Genomic DNA, 18532 nt, shown 5'->3' with positions numbered 1-18532 from the left:
TTGTACCTGCAGCTGAAGAGGGATGCATGCAGCCTGTGAAGTTACTTTTTTTCTAGGGGAATCCACTGCAGGGGTTGGAAAGGTCCTTCTTTGGCAAAGGGTTAGACCTTTTGAAGGTCTGTAGTTTTGCCCTGTAGTTAACACTTAAGTATGATATGCCTGGTGACTTCACTACTCCCTGAGCTTCTCTTGCTCTGGAGCTGATGCTGTTTGGTGGCTAGACAGGAGTTTTCTTCTGTATGACCAAAATGAGATTTAAAAAAAAATAAATAAAATTTTAAAATACTGATTACTGGTAGTCTTTCAGACTTAAAATAACTTCAGAACAACTTGTGAGGTTTCTGTTGAGTTCTTAATGTATCAGAAAACTGTAGCTTTCATTGTTTCTATGGAAAGCTGTATGAACTGCAGCAAGGGATGTTAATTTCAGAAAGGATGTTTTAAAAAGCATCCAGATGATAGGTGCTTCTTCAAATACCAAATATGGATGGCAGAGGGTGAGAGGTTTATTTCTATAGCCGTCCTCTTAGCAGAAAAAGTAGAAGCTGATGTACAAATCCTGTTTCCTCCCACCTTGCGCCCTGCCACGTTACTGCCACTTGGTGTTAAGGCTGGGGAAACGAAGTGGTTCCCTCGGGAAACACACCTGACCTGGCACTATTTCAGTCTGATAAGGACCACAGGTTATGAACACAGTTTGATAAACGATGGCAGTGAGTTCTGTTGATCATTCTCTCCCCCCGCCCCTCAGCCTCACTGGAACAGCCTGAACGCCCTGCGGGAAGGGGAAGCCTGGACGTGGTTTTCCCTCACGTCCCAGCGCTGGGCCGAGCAGGGCCGATCCTCCGCGGCTGCTGCTGTCGCGATCCGTGTCGCCAGGCCTGTTCGTGCGGCCGCGCCTCCCGGTGAGCGGCCTCTCCCGGTGAGCTTTACCCAGCCGTGCTTGGCCGCGCCTCAGGCGTCCTTCTTCAGCGCTTCAGCCCTCGCCGGCGCCCCGCGGAAGGCGGCCTCTCGCCGCCCGCACCGGGCCGCGGAGCGGCGATCGCGGATGTCCTTGACTTGTGCGCGATGCCAGCTTTTTGTATGAATACAGACACTTGAAACCTGACGCGCCGCGGTTTTCCTTCTTTTATCGCCAGGGCTCCGCCGCCGGGGGCGGGCAAGGGATGCCGGGGCGTCTGCTGGAGCGGGGACGGGCGTCCCGCCGCTGCGGGAGGCCTGAGGCAGGGCCCGGGGGCGGGGCGGGGCAGCCCCGGCCGCGCTTGCGCGCACGGCGGCGGGCGGCGCTTCGCAGCGGGGCGCGGCGGCGCGGTACGGGCGGCGCGGCCGGCAGCCGCTTGCGGGGTCCCGGCGGGCGGGAGCGGGGAGGGCCGGGGGAGGCGCGGCCGGCGGGCGGCGGGCCCCGGCGGCCCCGTAGCGCAGCTCCTGCCGCGGGTCCGCAGGGCTGCCGTGGGCCGCCGCGGCGCTCGGCGCGGGCCCGCTGTCTGCAGCCGGCGCGGCCTCCTCAGCACCCGCGTCCTGCTGCCGGCGCGCGGGTTGCCACTGGGAAGCCGGAGAACATGAGCGACGCCGCACTGCCTCCGGGCGGGGATAGAGAGCGCCTCGAAGACTAATGCAGAAGATCAATAAGAACGTGGTCCTGGCGCTCCTTTCTCTGACCAGCCTGGTTTTCCTCCTCTTCCAGTTGTATTATTACAAGTTCTACCTGTCGCAGAAGGTAAGGGAGAGCTGTCCTGCACAGGCTTGCTTTTGTGGAATAACCCTGTGTAATGCATGCGTTCTCTCTTCAGAGTCCTTTAGCTTCCTTAGCGCCGCTCCCCAGACTTGTGTCGTATGGCTGGCGATTCCCATAGGATTGACGTGAAGGAGCTGGGGAGCCCAAGCAAGCTTCTCATGGCAGAGCTACAATCGCTTTTCAGTTGTCAGCCTGATATTCAAGCCCATATGTCAGCCAGAGGCATCCCATTAATTCTAAAATGGGATGCCGTTCGGTCTTCGCAGCTGCAGGTTTGAGCCACCAAGACTTTTAATCTTCACAAGCCTTCCGACCCTTGCTGTTCAGGGACTTCTGTTGAAAGTGAAGACAAACCAAGTGCTGTCTTAGGGGTTTTCGTAAGAAACAAGGAAGGCGGCATTTTTTCGTTGCAGATTTTTCAACAGTGGTGTTTTTAAAAGAAAACTTGTCTTTTTTCTGCAGTTGTCTTAGTGCTTCGCGATTCAATGTTCATAATTTTCTAGGTGTTATAGATTAAATCCTGCTTTTGTATCACCAGTGGAACGTTTAGTTGATTGTGATTTTTCTGTATCAGAAAAAGAGATAAATGTTACTATAAATTAAATACTCTGGTTTTTTTATGGCTTCATCGTTTTCAATTGCAATACAGATTCAACAAAGAAGGAATCAGATTCAACAAAGAATCATTTTATTTTTACGGAAGACCTGCATAGGTACCATGTTTCCTGAGTTTGTTATTCTTTTGATGAGGACATTTTTAATAAATGCAGTGCTAGGTGGTACCACACAACCTTTGACTTATTTCTTATAGTTTCTGATTGCAAACAGCAAGGCTGTGAATGAGAAATTCTTTCTACTTTTCAGAAGCTAAAAGCTAAGCCATTAACCGCCTCGGCTTTATCTCATGAATACACTCTCTTTCAAATTTAGTTCTCTAGGATTACGTCTGGAAAGACAGAGGCATAGTCCTGCTGTCTTTCTGCCGGAGGTATTTGCCTAACAACATTTGTGTTTGTCATCTTCCTGTTTTACATTTACTGGCATATTGACTTAGAAACTTGAGTCTTGATCATGCAATCCTTGCATGTCTGGAAGTCCGCAAGGCTTGCATGGTTCTTCTGAGCACACTAAGCCACAGGAGTTGTTTTATGATTTCGTATTCAGTACTGTAGTTGAGTGACCAGAGGTGTAACCACAGTCATAAAGTGCTAACTGGATAAATGCCCCTGCATGTCCTGTTAAGAAATCCTAAGCAGGGATTCAACTGAAACTTACTTTTTATCTTTTCTTTCTCCCCCCCCCTGCCCTCCTTTGGTTTTGATAGAATGGAGCAGTTTTTTCCAAAGTCAGAGGAAGCCAGTCAGGCCAAGACAGCACAAGATGGGTATGTACAATGTCAGTGGTTCATACAGTTCTTCTGCAAGTCTCACAGGACTCACATGAAATTGCAAACTCAGGACCCAGTTCTCTTTCCTCTTCGCTGGCAATCTTCTAGTATTAAGGACTGAGAGGTACATTCTTCACTGAGTAAAGTTATGAAGTGTTTGAAAACATCAGTTTAAAATGGAATTGAGACACAGTTACAGCTTAGCAGCCTTTGACTGTGCAGTCCTTAGTAGTGTTGTTAATGTTTTAATAAGCAAAACTTGTTCTTTCCAATATAGAAGTTTTGATCCAGGCTTTCGTGTTCTTTGAGACTGAGTATTGAAAAGATTAGCTTATTTGATGTGCAGCTTGCTTGATAGTCAGTAGCATGATGAAAGAATCGGCTGCAGGTCTCAGGTCACAGAATACCCCTTTGCTCCCTCTGGTTGTTTAACACGCTGCTCAGTGTTTTGTGTTACTTGCTTATGCTGGGTCATAAAGCTCTTCACAAGCAGGAAAATGTTACATTTCAGCATTCACCGGTTGCTGTATTCCAGTATTCAGGAGCAGTGTTAGGAGTGCCATTAGATGCTTGAAATGGGATACTTCTTGTTGTGTCTTAAGGTTTGCAGGATTGAGTGCAACCAGAACATTTCATGTTTGCCTCAGGGAATCAAAAGCTCAGTTACGGTATTTGTAGTTAACATTTGTTTGGAAAGGCTTTTACAGGATTCTCTTTCTAAAACATCTCCCAGTGGAGAAACAGCACAGATGGTTAAAGAGAACGATGTGCTGGGAGCTGGCTACCTTTGGATGAAATATGATAATGTTGCTAGTTAGCAAAGTAGCTATTTAAATGCCTTGTTTCTGCTGATCAAGAGGAAAAGTGCTCTGGTTAAGAGCTGCTCTTGGGAATGAACAAAACCAACTGCTGTGTGGACTGCTTGCTTACACCAGGAACCTCTCACTGTTCTCGGAGGTAGCACCCCTTGGAACTACCTACTCCAAGTTTTCTTCAGAGTCCCTATGTGATGAGTCCAAAATACTCTATTTGAATGTGTTTCTCTTAGCTGCTTGACATCATCACCATCCCCTTCTACCAGTTATTTATGTTTCAACTAAAAGCACCTGTTTCCCTGGAGAAGTGACAAGGGGGGATAAAGTAGGTATTTTTGCTCAGATTTACTTCCTGTTCATTGATCTGATCTGCTAGTTTTAGTTACAGAAATAATGCTAGCATATCACTTCCCTTTTAGCTTCATATAGCTGAAATCAGTGAGAGGATGGCCTTGCTTCTGCCTGTACAGCACATGTAGAGCTGCTCTCTAATTTCCGTTTGTTGATCCTCATTCTGTCTTCACGTTTTCACATCTCTCTGAAGCCAAAGCCCTTTGCCAGAATTGGAGGTTGACCTGTGGAGTCTGATGGAACAGACTCAGCCCCTGGACAGAAGGAAGGTTAGAGCTTCAGTTAAAAAACCAGGTCAGCTTGCTGGACAGGTAGCTTGGACAGTAGGCCATTGTTTTCCCGTGTCACACCTCTTCTGGAATCCTTGAGATACATCAGACGTAAAGTCTGACAGTGCTGTTCTGAATAAATATTATTTTCTGATTCAAGCGGTACTTTAAGTCATTAAATTTAACTGTTACAGTTAAATACATTTTCAATAGCAGGGTCACTGTGATGGCTGTAAGTCTTCTGTGTGCCATGGACATTTAAATGTACTTGATTAAAATTCTCCACTGAGTCAAGTTGATAAATCCTCTCATCAGGCACAGGACATTCTTGCTACAGCTTTTAACCCCTCTGCAGTGTTGCATGGTTGAGTGCCCTGGATACACTCCTATCCAAACGCTGGATAGCACTTGCTTCCTCCCTTCTCCCTGAATCACCCTTCATGTACAGCAGGCATCATGCCTGTGGTTTGAGGATACACTTTGGGAGCAAGTCAAAAGCCGTGCTGAAGTCAAGGTATGAACAGTGTCCATTGCTCTTGCCTTGCCCACAGACTTTTTCAAAGAGACTCGATGTGATTAGGTGCGGTTTGCCTTTGGCTGACTATCCCAGTCACATCTTTGTTCTTCATGTGCTTGCATGTGACTTTCCAGCGGCCTTTACTCCAGGGGCTTCTTGAGATCTGAGATTAAGGTGACCAGAGTTCCCCAGATCCTCCTTTTTGAAGGTAGTGTGAGATTTGCCTGTTCTTGAGGACTTGAGGAACAGCTCCTGACCACCAGGCCTTTCAAGATGTTGCAGAGCAGGCTTGGAATGACATCAGCCAGCTGCCTCAGCACCCACCTGTGCATCAGATCTCATCCTGTAATCTCTGGTTTATGCAAGTGCTTTCCAACTCTATGAGAGTTTAGCCTAGAGTCCATTCTCAAGTTTAGCGCTCTAGAGTTGGAGTGCTTTAACTTTTAGAAAGTTCTAATTGAAGCCGAAGAGTTTTTACATTAGTGTTAGAGACCTAGAAAGCCTGAGAGCAGCCGGTTCTTCTGAAAGACAAAATTTCCATTTCCACAATTGTTCATGGAAGTAAAGCGCACACTCAGGAAATGCATTGGGAGATAAGATTTCCTTCTGTCACTGACTTGTTGTTTTTTTGGTGGGGTTTTTTTTTTGCTTCTGTCAAACGGTTTTAATGTATTAACCTTTATACACTTAAAGATGGTGTTTCTAACTTCTCATTTTATCCTCTGTCAAACAGCACGTGGTTAGGAAGTTCCTAGGCTTAATATCCAGTCACAATATACCAGTGTATTTGATCGATCCTTTGATTCTGAGACTGGTTGATAAAGACATTGAACAGATCAGAAGTTCTCCTGATGGCCCTAGTCCAGAATGCAAGTACTTTTGTGCTCCACGAGACTTTACTACATTTGCACTACTGGACAAAACATGGAAACATGAAGTATGTGCCTTTTCTTCAGTTCATATTTGTGTATTGTAGTGCATTCAACTGCTCTGTGATTTTGTGACATAATGCTTTCATGTTTGTATTAAGGCCTCTGAATTGGTTGTGTGGAAATCTTATAAAGGTATTGGTAGAGGAAACTTTTTTAAAAAAATAGGATAGTCATTTACAGATAATTAAAAGTTTTTAGAAGCTGTCTGCAATATTAATAAGCACTTGTAGTAAGAGGCCATGCCAAAAAGAAGAAAGAAGGTGGTCTGTTAGAAAGGAAGAAGGAAAACCTTAAGCCTGTAATGTAGGTGCAGCTTTAATAAATCTCTAGTTTGGGGATCTATCAAGGAAGAAATGCAGGTATTGATGTGACAAGGCTGGAAAGATTATCATAGTCTGCTGGTTTACATTCCTTTGTTACATCCTTGTACTTTACACCATTGTCACTTAGTGTATTGGTATCTCTGCTTTTCTTTGGTGTTCTCTTAAAAAATAGATTTTTAAATGGATGTGTTAAAATTAGAGGTGTAGCATGTGATGGAGGACAGAATGGAATCCAAGATTATTTCATCAATTAAGCATCATCTGGAAATACTTATTAGATTAATTTATACAGACTAAAGATAACCAGTGACAAACAACTTTTTTCTTTTTTTTTTTAAAAAAAAAAAAAGCAGGAGCCATTAAAATTATCTGTGACTATTTTACTGAAGGAGTCCCACTGACGTGAAGAGTGGTGGCACTGTGGATCTGATCAGGCAGTTGTTTTACCCATAGCTGTAAAGAAATGAAAGAAACTGTGAATGAGGTTGTATGGCAGCACACTAATATAAAGCCATCTGCCCATTCCTTTGTGGCTCATTGATAATACCTGTGGCATCCAGAGGAGAAGCTGATATGCCTGTATAAAACAGTTCAAGGGGGGATAATAGAAAGGATCTTCAGATGCTGATTCTTTTTTTCTCAGCCAGAATTTCATTCCCTTTTTCTATGGAAATACAAAAGCCTGTGACCTAATGCAGCCTTTGGTGTTTGGTGAGGTTTAGGCAAGTATTTTTGTACATCATAAAAGAAGATTTTGCAGTAATCGTTTTTGTGTTAGTGGTATCATTGTTCAAGGACTTAAGAGCACCAAGTTCAGCACAAGAATAACTTTAGAGAACAGTTTGAGGATGCAGATAAGGGTGCTATGGCAAAGAGGTAACCTAGTCCAAGCATGGTTTACAACATTTATTTGTTATTTTATTGAACATTTTGAGGGACAAAATTTTTGACAAGGAAATACGGCAGTTGGAATAGCTTGTGGTTGCTGATCTTTAAGATCTTAGATATTTTTTAGTAGTTTGTGCTTAAGTTTCTGATTAGAAAATGAAAATAGGGGGAATAATGTTAGTTAACAATAAGCATTTAGCATTTAATTTCGATTTCTCTAATATTTAGCCTCTCTCTCTTCCCTCCCTGCTTTTTTTAGGTGGGCCTTTTCAGAACGGCTGAGAAAATGGGGTTCCAATGGCTAAAGATTGTAAACAAAGACCCCCGCTTGGACGGGATGGATGACCTGTCTGGGACTGAAATTCCTTTGCACTACATATTTAAACTGGCATCTCATGCCATTCACCTGGTGGTCTTCTATGAGAGGAGCGGTAATTATCTCTGGCATGGCCCCCTGAGACTCAAGCAGCATATGGACAGAAAGTTTGTGCCTTTCCGGAAACTCCACTTCGGTCGCCATCCTGGAGCATATGAAAAGTGAGTTCAAAACAGAGGAGCGAAAAAGCCGTAATGGCACTTCCAAAATAACTTCTTTCTCCTGTGTATAAAATTACTCTCTTTCCTAAAGTCAGGTTGTAACATTTAACTCATGTATGGTTCAGCCCTCAAAGTGTGGGCAAATTAAAGTATGAAGGTAAATCCAGTTCTGCTTACCTGAAAACAAGACCTTCCCACCATTTATAAATTAAGAACTACATTTTAGGGAAGTTGCTGTGTAGCCAGATTGAAACAGGCAGAAAGATGAGAGAAGTCCAGGAAGTCATGACTGAGTACCAGAGGATCTTTTGCTCTAGTCAATTGTTTACCATTAATATGTTTAAAAGTTTGAAATCTGTTGATAGCCATCCGTGCTGTCAGGCGTAAAGTAGAAGTGGCAAGAGGTTTAGTCCTAGCTGATAGATATTTGATGTTCTTTCTATAACAATATGTATCTGAAAGTTGAGTACAGGTGTGGAACATTAAATGAAAAGGGGAAGCAACAGAAATCCATTCAGTAGCAGTCTGAATAGTCAACGTTGAAGAACACACGTAAAGAGAGGTGGCCTTTTTACCATAATGTCATGTGCCAACCATTGCATCTAACCCATGCTCTTAACATGCTGAGGGGACTCCTTTCTTGCATAAATGTTTGAATTGGTGGTGTTCTTTGTCAATAGCCTTACGCTTAAACTTTGCATCAGATTGGTAAAGTTGCCATAAATGTCTGCCTTTTCTTACCATGTTTTCAACAGCAGTATTTCAGGAAATGCAGATTGTGGCAAATCTTGTCACTGCTTCCAAAGGTCATACCACCAGACTTTGAGGACAGTGTTCCTGTATGGCATGTGTATATGCTGTAAATCAGAGAAAAGCAGCCAAACATTTCACAGGTCAAAATAAATCTAACTTTTTCCTTAAAATTGACACTGTTCTTTCTTCCTTTTAAAACATGGAATCTGTACTGGTTATGCGCCTAAACATTTGAAGGCAACTGTGTCAGCTGTTAAATAGCACATTTCATTCATTGTGAAGGCTAAACAGTTTTTAAATTTAAATGCAAATAGCCTCAAAGTACGGGGTAAAATTTGGTTCTTAAATGCACCCTGTAGTTAGACAACTGAATAAATTGCCTGAGTTTTCAAAAGCACTGGACCAACAGCTCTGAAATAATTCAGTGCAAGTCGTGAGTCAGTAAAGGAATCAGTGACCTGACAAAATAACTATGGGCTTATAAGCATAGGATTTCTTTTTAAACAAAATTTTGAAGTATATGGGGAATTTGTTGAAGCTCTTGCTGCTCTTCTTTTATAATTGCTTTTTTGGGGGTGTGTTTGGACAGAGGAATCACTGCCAGTAGTATGCTTTAGATTTTAACCTAAGCTAGAGGAAAAAGTATCTTTTGGTTTGTAAAGGAATCAAATGTCATAATGCATCATCTTTATTTCTTTGCAGGCCAGAACTTCTGCATGTTTCCATTGATGACTTAAAAGTTCAAATTCCAAAAAATCCGTCCAGTTTTCTAGAAGAGATGTCACACTCTAGATTTCTTGAATGTAGGTACAAAGAAGCTCGGGCTTTCTTTCAGGTTAGTGGTAACCAGGTAGCGTCACTGAGATGTAATGCATGTTTTCACTGATTGACCCAAACATACCAACAGTTCATTATTTTTTACCAAGATGTGACCGTTCACGTACATAAAGCTGAATGCAGCCTCTGAGACTCAATCCACAAAGCAAGTGGTAATAAAACTAAAACTTTAACTGAAAATCACGATCTGTCTTTTTTACTTGTGAGCGCATTTTCTTCTGTTTTCCAAAACTTCGAAGAGATAACCAACATGTCCATAGTTGTCACACGTTGTTACTGTTAAATAGATTTCATGTAAATAAGACTAAGATCTTGTGTATCTTTGTGGTTGAAAATTTTCCTTACGACAATTCTCAAAGTGCTGAGTTTTATTTCATTTCATCTTCTTTTGAACCGTGCGTTGCAGTTCCGCATTCCTAGTTTGGTTTATTTGAAATGGTATATTCATTCTGAAATGACTTATTTCATTGCTCTTTGACCATGTAAGCTAATGTTTTTGCCACTATTTAGAGCATTGTTTTTGGAATATTGCTACCTGATTTGGCAGATAGTAGAAAACTTTCTGCTGCAGTATGGGGAGCATTTTGTCCTAAATTGGAAGGGACCAAGATATAGAAGTGGTCAAGAGTTAACCACAGTTAAGACTGTGGAGTCAGAGTCGGGTCTCTGAATTTGAGCCATCCTCTGACTTCATGGAAGGAGTAAAAAGAGGACACTAGAGGCTTTGTTCTTCAGACGTTTGAGTTCTTGGGAAGGGACTTCCCAGGGAAGGGAAGACCATCCTTGTTCAGTCTAGTAGGCGGTAGCTCCCAGTAAGTGTAGCAGGAGGGTTACTATACCCAAGAGTACCTGTGTGTTGTCACTTCACCTGTAAAGGAGGACAGAAATTGTGAGCATGCTCCACTTCAGCCCTAAAACCTCCAGGCGGTAATCGCCACAGGCAGAGAAAATGTGCCTCACAAGGTATATTGAACTTTGCCGAAGCTTTAATATTGAAATAAGCAACCCACATCTGTTTTGAAAGTAAGTATTCCTTTCAACTGTTTTGCCCAAGAGCTCTTCATGAAATCAGTTGCAAAGTTGAATGGTGTTTGATTTGGTAGTGGTTTGTGTTTCTGTGTTCGATTTGGTAATGTTTGCCCAGGCTGCCGTGGTGTTTTTGGCTTTGCGTTAACAAAAGATCTTGCCACAGTTGCAGCTAGAAGATGGGCGTGATTTTCCGTTCTCATTGTTTCTGCTCTGTGGCAGAAGTTGTCAGCATCCCGTTGTAACACTTGGTGGCGCCAAATGAACTAATGTGCTGGAAGTGACTGTTTCTGTCCCCTGGACTCTGGGTATTGACTTCAGCGTCTGCAGAACTAGGGTTCATCTGTGTTGCGAAGTGCTGAGAATCAGTGTCTAATACATGGGTTCTTACTCTGGTTTACTGTGACTTCACGTTCTGCTAGTTTGGAGAAAACTGAAGATTGATGTTTCAGAGTTTACATTTTAACTTGTCGTTCTAGTGCGTGTTCTCAAACTGGGCTGTGTATGTGAGAACAGATACTGTCCAGATATTGCTTAAGTAAATTTTTAGAGGTCATTTTTCCTTAGGACATTGGAAAATGAAGGGACAAGTTTGCTCTCTGACAATAGGTTGCTTGCTCTTCCTTTGACTTCCAGCTGTATCCTGATGATGCCTCTCTTGATGCAGTGGAGTTCAGAAAAAAAGCAAAATCCTTGCTCCATCTGGCTGCCCTGACACTGAATAACTTAGGAGTAAAGTTTTGGCTGAGCAGTGGAACATGCCTTGGTAAAACATTTGTGTTATGTTATGTTTTTACACTCATCTGAAATTTCCAGCGTTCATCCTCTGTTGCTCGTGATGTCATCTGAGGTCAAACGTACCTGGTTGGAAGGTTGTATGTGGCATTAGCTGCATTGAAATAGGCCTTTTTGCTCCTGACAAGTGCCTTTTCTTCAGAAACCTGAGCCGCGGAAGTGCTGATCAATTTTCCAGTGAAGCATTTAATGTTAGCAGTTGTCCGTGTTGTGTTGATCACTGCTTAGAAGGTGATCAGCAGATCCGTAAATTGTGTGACTTGGAATGTACTGAAATGCTAGTCGGAAGGCACAGTGATGAGAACATATTTCTGCTGTCCATGTAGACTCTCACCTGATTTTTCTTCCCATGCAACTTGGTGCTTATCACTGACTTCTAAAATAAAGTTTACATTTATTTATTTATTTCAAAACACATGCTTTTAATAAAATGTCAGCCTGTTGGAGTAGGTGTTGCAAGTTTTCAGTTCTGCTGCAGATGGAAGTAGTATCTTATCCCTGGTGAAAACTCTTCTGTTATTGAAATAGGTTGTGAAAACACATGTGTGTGCAGGTTTGACCTGTACTTGTTTAGTCCTGGGGAGTGTAATATTCTAAATGAACAGTTACTAAAAGCTGCTTTGATGAAACAGATGAAAGCATGGCCCACTTCTTGTCTTACTCTTTTGCAGTGGTGATTGAAAGATTATTAACATCTCAGATACTATTTAAAGTAATAGTTTCAAATTAAAGGCACAGCTGTAGCCCCGTAACTGTTCATTGCTGATTAGATTTGGGCCCAGATATTTTAATTAGTATTTTAATGTCCTGAACTTTAAGGACATTTCCTGAACTTTAAGGACATTTAGATTAGAAAACTGAAGAAATTTTGTCTTTGAAAGAGTTACTGTTTTCTCTCTCTTGTTCTTGGCCTTGTGGAGGAAAGAGCTGTCTGTTAAGTGCAGTAATATTTGTTTTCTTTGATGTGGTTCGTTTCATACTAGAGAAAGGCAGAAGTCTTGTTTATGGCCTCATTCAAAGATCTCTGCCTGGTGACCTTACGGCAGTTCATTTTTATGTTGTTTTTTGTTCTATTAATATGTTTCTTATGTTCCTGAATTAACTAGTTTGTTGGGGTTTTTTCATTTTTTTAACCTCAGGGTGGTACAGACAGTGCAATGTCATTCCTCACAGCAAAGACGTGGATTTGGGAGTCTTTATAAGGGACTACAAAGCAGATATCATTCCAGCCTTTCAGAAAGCAGGGTTACCACTGAAGCACAAATTTGGCAAGGTATATTGATAACGAACAATTTGCTTCATGTGTCTTTTTGTAGGTTCATAAGTTTGAGTACAGCTGCAGATCACTTACGTAGAAGTGGGCATGTGAAATCTCCTCCTCTGATGTTTACTCATTAGGGTTTTACCTAAACATATAATCGTACCAATTTTTTTGTGTTCTTTTGAATAGTGTGTGAGAAAATGCTCTTCTTAATAGCCTCAGCCCTGTTAGGGGAGTCTGAATTCCACCTCAGAAGAAGCTGTTAATAAGTTTTAAAGGGGTGTAATCTATGTCAGTGGTGCTAGGGAAACTTAAGAATCAAGGTAGAATTTTGTCTTTGAGATTGGAGGGGCCTCATGATGTGGGAGGATTGGTGATAGCTCTGAGATTACCTGTAGCCCTGTAAGTAAAACTAGGAGAAGGGACAGGATGGCTTGAAGTGGGCACTGGGCTTGTTCATTATTAGCTTATGTGGATCTTTATTTAGCTTTTTCAGAGTGTAGGCTGCAGAATGGTAGAGAAAAGAAACAAAACTAGAAGGATAGGAAGGTTCAGCCGCAGTTCAAGTGGTATTTCATTACTGGTGCTAGTGAGTGTTTTATCACAGAAGTGCGTTAAATGAAGACACTTACTAATCACATATTTATTCACTGAGATTATTTTGCTTGTGGCAGAGCACAGGGAGATGGTGCTGAAGCTTTTGAGGCTAAAGGGAGGACAGAGGAGGTAGTCTCACTGACGCGCAGAAAATTTCCAATGTTCTCAAGGCATCCAAACAAAAAAAAAAATGGCAGAGTTAGTGTGTTTTCTTCGGTTAGAATAGGAGTCACTCAGCATACCTGACCAAAATAAACTGGTTTTCTGAAATGTCTGACGTAAGTAGCCTTGTATTTTTATGAGTATATACAGTGTGTATTTTTGTCTTGCAGGTAGATGACAGCTTGGAACTCTCTTTCCAGGGAGAAGATGATGTGAAACTTGATATTTTTTTCTTCTATGAGGAGGATGACCACATGTGGAATGGAGGAACCCAGGCCAAATCGGGCAAGAAATTTAAGTATGACCTGGATTTGTACCTCTAATAGAAAGGAAATAGGAGTTGTTAGTGTTTAGTGTTGGCATTTTGTGTGCTGTGTGTTGTTGCCTGGCAGAGTGGTTGCTTTTGGTGGGAAAGGCAGTTATCAGAGGAGAACCAGTGGAGACCAGGGAATTAGAAAGAGAACAGTACTATGCTTTACGAGGGAGGTGCTGGGCTTGTCAGATGCCAGTTCTCTCATGAAAGCGAAAGCAATGCTGGTATGTCATGTATCAAGCAGATCTTATCTGGTATTACTCCAAATACTCTTTCAGAAAGAGAAGAAAGATCACAGCTTTTTAGCTGTGAGATGTGGTGCTTCAGCATACTTGATCTGAATGCGTGCAACACCAGAATGACCCTCAGTTCTACTTAGTCTTCAGCCCTTTCAAAATTTTGGGGGAAAGTAAACTGAGGAGGTCAGTCAAAAGAGAAGTGATTGATAGTGCTGAATCCTAAACTCACTTTAACAATTTTAAAGGAATCTCACCAGCTGTTTATGTGCTATCAGAGGAAATATTGGTCGCTACTAGATCATCACAAACAAGAATGGGAGTTCTATTCCATGATATTTATGTTTTTAAAAAGGATGGGTAGACGTTTGCTTCAGAAAGCTAAATATTTGCACAGGCATACTTTCTATGTATCTTGCTAAATGAAAATATGAAGAATGAAAGTGGTTTTCATTTAGTGTCTAAAATATTTTTTCATTACTCATTTTTAGTCTCCGTTTCCTTGGAGAACTGGTTTCCGAACCTTACAAGTCTGGCTGTATGGTTTGCATTTTCATGTACACTAATACTTCCTCGACATTGCAGACACAAGCAAGCATGTACATCCCCCTTCTCTTGTTTTGGAGTTACAGCAACTGAGACCTCCTGTTTGTTTACAAAATTAATGCTGGACAGTTGCATTCTTCAGCAGAGAAGAAGTGTTTACAAAAACTGCATCTGGGACATACGCTTTAATCCTTAAAAGGAGTTAATTCTGTAGGCTCTTAACAGAGAGGACCTTGTGTTAGCATAAAATCTTTTCAGTAGTTTTATGTCCAAAGATTGATGAGACTGAAATTGGAAGAAAAAATGGTGAGCAGTGTATATGTACAAGAGTACATAGTCTTACCCCAGCCACTTGGAATCTGCAGACAACGAGCGAGGATTCCAGTAGTGTGAAGCATCACTGGAAGTCACATTTTTCATCAGTGAATTTGATTTTAGTAATAGTTAAATAATTATTTTGGTGAAATTTCCAACTGACTTTTTAATTTGCGTATTCATTTCTTTAAATTACCCATTTGTTCTCCTGAGAATTATTGTTCAGAGTTCACACTCTGGGGAATATATTTTTTCAGTGGTTTGCTGACAGCTTTTGCATCTGCACGCCCACTGCAGTTCTGATAGATGAACGATTTCCTGGATTAATATCAGCTAAATAGCTATTTGATTATTATAGCTCCACTAGTAAAGTTTGTTTACCTTGTTTTCCCCTTGGTAGATGGCATTTTTTTGCTTTTTGGTTTAGTTTAGAGCTGATCAGTAGTCTCGGGATATACATCCAAAAGTGCTTGATCACTCTTTTCTCTCCCTCCATTTAAGGCATAGAAGCAAGGCTGTTTTATTTTCTGAAGCTGTTTGCTCCACACTCCAGAAATAAAGTTGACTTTATGCTTAGAGGAACACGTGGGGTTTGTAATTCATGCAAATGCACAAATCTTTTAACCTTCTTTTTCAAAAGGTCTAAGTGCTTCTGGTTTGATTTTAACCTGTGAAAAGGAATTTTAAGATCACTTTTTTCCTGTGGAAAACTTCACAGCTTCAGAAGTGAGAGTGACCCTCTGCAGGAATAGTACATAGGCTTTGGTATTTGCTTGTTTAACACACCGACTCTGGCGCTGTGCTCCTGTAGGATGTCATTCTGATCAAACTGAAATTTACCCATGACCTTCCACTGGTGTCAGCATACTTATAGGGTGGGCTTGTGTTGACCCTTCTGCAGAAAACAAGAGGTACAGAACAAGGTCAGTGTGGCAGAGTAAATTACTTCAAAATTTGAATGAGCCAAGAAGGTTTCAGAAAACAGATGGTGGCAGCTGTATATTAAATCTTTGCGGCTGCTCCAGGTCTAACACCATGTTTAAACATGGGTACTGAAGGGGAGTTGCATGCTTTGTTTGGCGAGACTGAAAAAAGATAAAAACTTGTTTTGAGAGAAGGCCAGACTCATAATAAAGTATTTAATGCTGCTTTTATCAACATCTCCCCTACCGAATAACATGTATCATCCTCTTGACACCCTTCGAAATGAGGTAACTATTACATGCAGTTTTTAAGTGGAAGAGTAGAGACAGGGACTAAGTGATTTCCTAGAGGTGGCAGAATGATGTGCGAATAAGCAGCAAAAGAACTAGAAATGCTCCTTCCTCAGAACATGTGACAAGCATTAACCAGTTACTCTTGACAATAACCACCCCTATGCAGTACAGTACGTAAATAATATTTCATCGGTAGGAAGTTCTGAGATAATAAACAAATTATTACAAATGTAACATGGCCAGTAACTGCAGTGGCTTGCTTTCTCCAGGAACTTATTTAGAGGTGTGTTTCAGTCTTCTGCCAGTGACCGTGTTCTTTTGTTACGACCCAGGTATCTCTTTCCAAAGTTTACTCTGTGTTGGACTGAATTTGTAGAACTCAAGGTACACGTGCCCTGTGAAACTCTTCAGTATGTTGAAGCCAACTATGGCCCAGACTGGAAGGTTCCCGTGAAGATGTGGGACTGGAAGAGCTCACCATCCAACGTGCAGTACAATGGTGTCTGGCCTGTCGAGGAATGGGACGACGTCATTCAGATCTACTGAGCGCCTGACTGCTGCCCTTGAAACTGTTGGTTTGTAGTGTCCTGTTTCCCAAAGGCATCAAGATCCGTTCCTTGTGTAACTTCTCATCTGTTTCCTAAGGAGAAGTTTACTTTTTTTTTGCTGAACAGGTATTTTTTCCACCTTCGTCATGTGTTCTCCAGGTAGTTAAAGGAAAAGATTAAAGGCAACTGAACAGAAGGGAAGCTGGAAGAAAAGGTGAGCGAAGGGAAGAGAGAAGAAATGTTGCAATAAACTTGTGGGCAGTTGACTATTTAAATGTAAACAGTGGCCAGGTGGCTTAGACTTTCCTGGGAGCGTCCAGACCCTGGGACTGTTCACTTCTCAAGCTTAAGAGAGGGATAGGATGGAAAAATCCCAGAGAAGTTCCTCTTTTGTTCAGAGGAGAACTTTTAAACACCAGAGTTATGAGTACCTCAGATGGGCTTGATTTGAGACTGCTCAATCCCTGTGATACGCAAGAGGTTGCTCTTGGGAGTGGAATGTTTCTTTTACACAGAACCTGTGTGACCCACCTGCTTTACGTGTAGGAGCTATCAGGTAACGGTGTAATACTAAATCGATGGAAAGAGAAACTGTCCATCTCGGACATCTTCCTGTAACAGTTGGGTTTTTCATGAACTAACCACTGCATGCAATTATGACAGGGAATGTTATCTGCTTTTCTTTTGCCTTTTTTTTCTTTTTGAGGAACATGAAGATGTATGCCACAGGAATTTCTTTCCCATGAAAAAAACAAGTATTCTGGTTTTGATGTCCCAGTTAGTGTGTTCTCCATGCAAGAGTTTTGCCCAGATTGTAGAAAATCATAGCTAGCCCTGCTTTCTTACAAGAAGATAGAAATGGGGGTATTGATAGTTTCTGTTGAACGTGGGCTCCCAGAACAGAGATCTCAGAGAATCGCAGTTCTTTCCTCTAAGCATTGGCAGAAACGCGTACAAAACCCAACTGTTCCATCCAATTAGCAGTAGCGTAAATGCAAGTGAAGTGTTAGTGTGACGTTAGGCTTTGAATGGGAAGAGAGTGACACCTCTCTCCTCCTGCTTCTGCTTGTGGTTTGGGTCAATCTTCCATGTTTTGGAGAGGGATAGTAGCTTTCATATGAGCGCATGTGTCCAAGTTTGTTCCAGTCGTGCTGTGCAGGGAAGATACGGGCACTAGAGCTGCTAGTGAGTTACGAGTAGGATACACAGTACAGACCCAGGAGTCTGGAGTGAACCAGTGTCAAGGTACTGAGTGGAGCTCCTGCTTATTTGTGACAAACCTGTAGCTGTTCTTTCCTTGCTAAAGCAGGAAAGCTATCTGCAGGTGACGGCTTTTCCACCTTTTGCTGGGCAGAGGTGGGTTGAGTTGTGGCTTGTGTTCTGTTGATCCGCAGTTTTTGGCTGTGTGTTCAAATGTGTGCGGCTCTGGAGAGATGAAATTGCTACTGGTGTGCGGTGGTGTTACTACCGTATCGTTCCAGGTGCACTCTGGGGCTTCCCTGCTGTTTTCGTCCTGGAGTGTGCGGCATGCTTTTTCCTGCCAAACTTCTCAGTTCCAGCAATCTCCTGCCACTGAAGCACTGGAGTAAATTATTCAGCTTCTGGCAACAACTTGTGCTGTTTTTTCAGTTGTTACAATAACTTCGTTAGCTTTGCCTAATTAAGAAGAGAGAAATGCAAAATGCTACTAATGCCATTTACTTGATAAAGTGATGTTACATCGTAAGGGATAATTTCTCAGGCAGAAATTTTTGTATTTTTTCCTTAAAATGAAAAAAGCCAATGTCCTTATGGTTTTCATGTTCAGAACTCTGTTGTCACGAAGTTCTTTGTTTAATAACATACAATAAGCCTGGGCATTTTTCAAATGGGATAGATATTTTAAGAGTGAACAAAAAGATACTGTCAGAAAATGATGATCCTCTCAAATTTCGGCTTTGTATTTGTAGATGGAAAGACTAATGGTAAAAAATGCATGTCCCTGAAAGGGAGGATGTCTGAAATAGTTGATTTTACCTGTAAGTTATTCTTCAGGTTAAAAAATTTTCTCTTCAGCAGATACAAGTGTATATTAACACTAATTAAAAGAAGGAGAGCCTAATTTGTAACTCAAGATGTTGTTTCATCCTTTGTTTTGTCATCTGGGGCAGCATTTAACACGGTTCATTACAG

General features: G+C 41.8%; 1 protein-coding gene across 2 annotated transcripts; it reads left to right on the top strand.

The window, feature by feature from the left end:
* Nucleotides 1-1536: 1536 nt before the first annotated feature.
* FKTN (fukutin) lies at nt 1537-17353 on the top strand. 2 transcript variants are annotated; one of them, XM_009977691.2, is made up of 9 exons: nt 1537-1717; nt 3060-3119; nt 5808-6011; nt 7477-7754; nt 9210-9342; nt 11007-11136; nt 12305-12438; nt 13356-13483; nt 16145-17353. In XM_009977691.2, exons 1-9 carry the CDS (start codon nt 1613-1615, stop codon nt 16356-16358), a joined length of 1386 nt encoding a protein of 461 aa, XP_009975993.1. In that variant the 5' UTR covers nt 1537-1612; the 3' UTR covers nt 16359-17353. The 2 variants fall into 2 exon arrangements, with proteins under 2 accessions (XP_009975993.1, XP_086485760.1); XM_086629634.1 differs by lacking the exons at nt 11007-11136; nt 12305-12438.
* Nucleotides 17354-18532: the final 1179 nt, after the last annotated feature.

Source organism: Tauraco erythrolophus, chromosome Z (genome assembly GCF_009769465.1).
Source record: "Tauraco erythrolophus isolate bTauEry1 chromosome Z, bTauEry1.pri, whole genome shotgun sequence".
NCBI lineage: Eukaryota > Metazoa > Chordata > Aves > Musophagiformes > Musophagidae > Tauraco > Tauraco erythrolophus.
The sequence above is the reverse complement of the archived record's forward strand: the minus strand, read 5'-3'. Positions and strand labels throughout refer to the sequence as shown.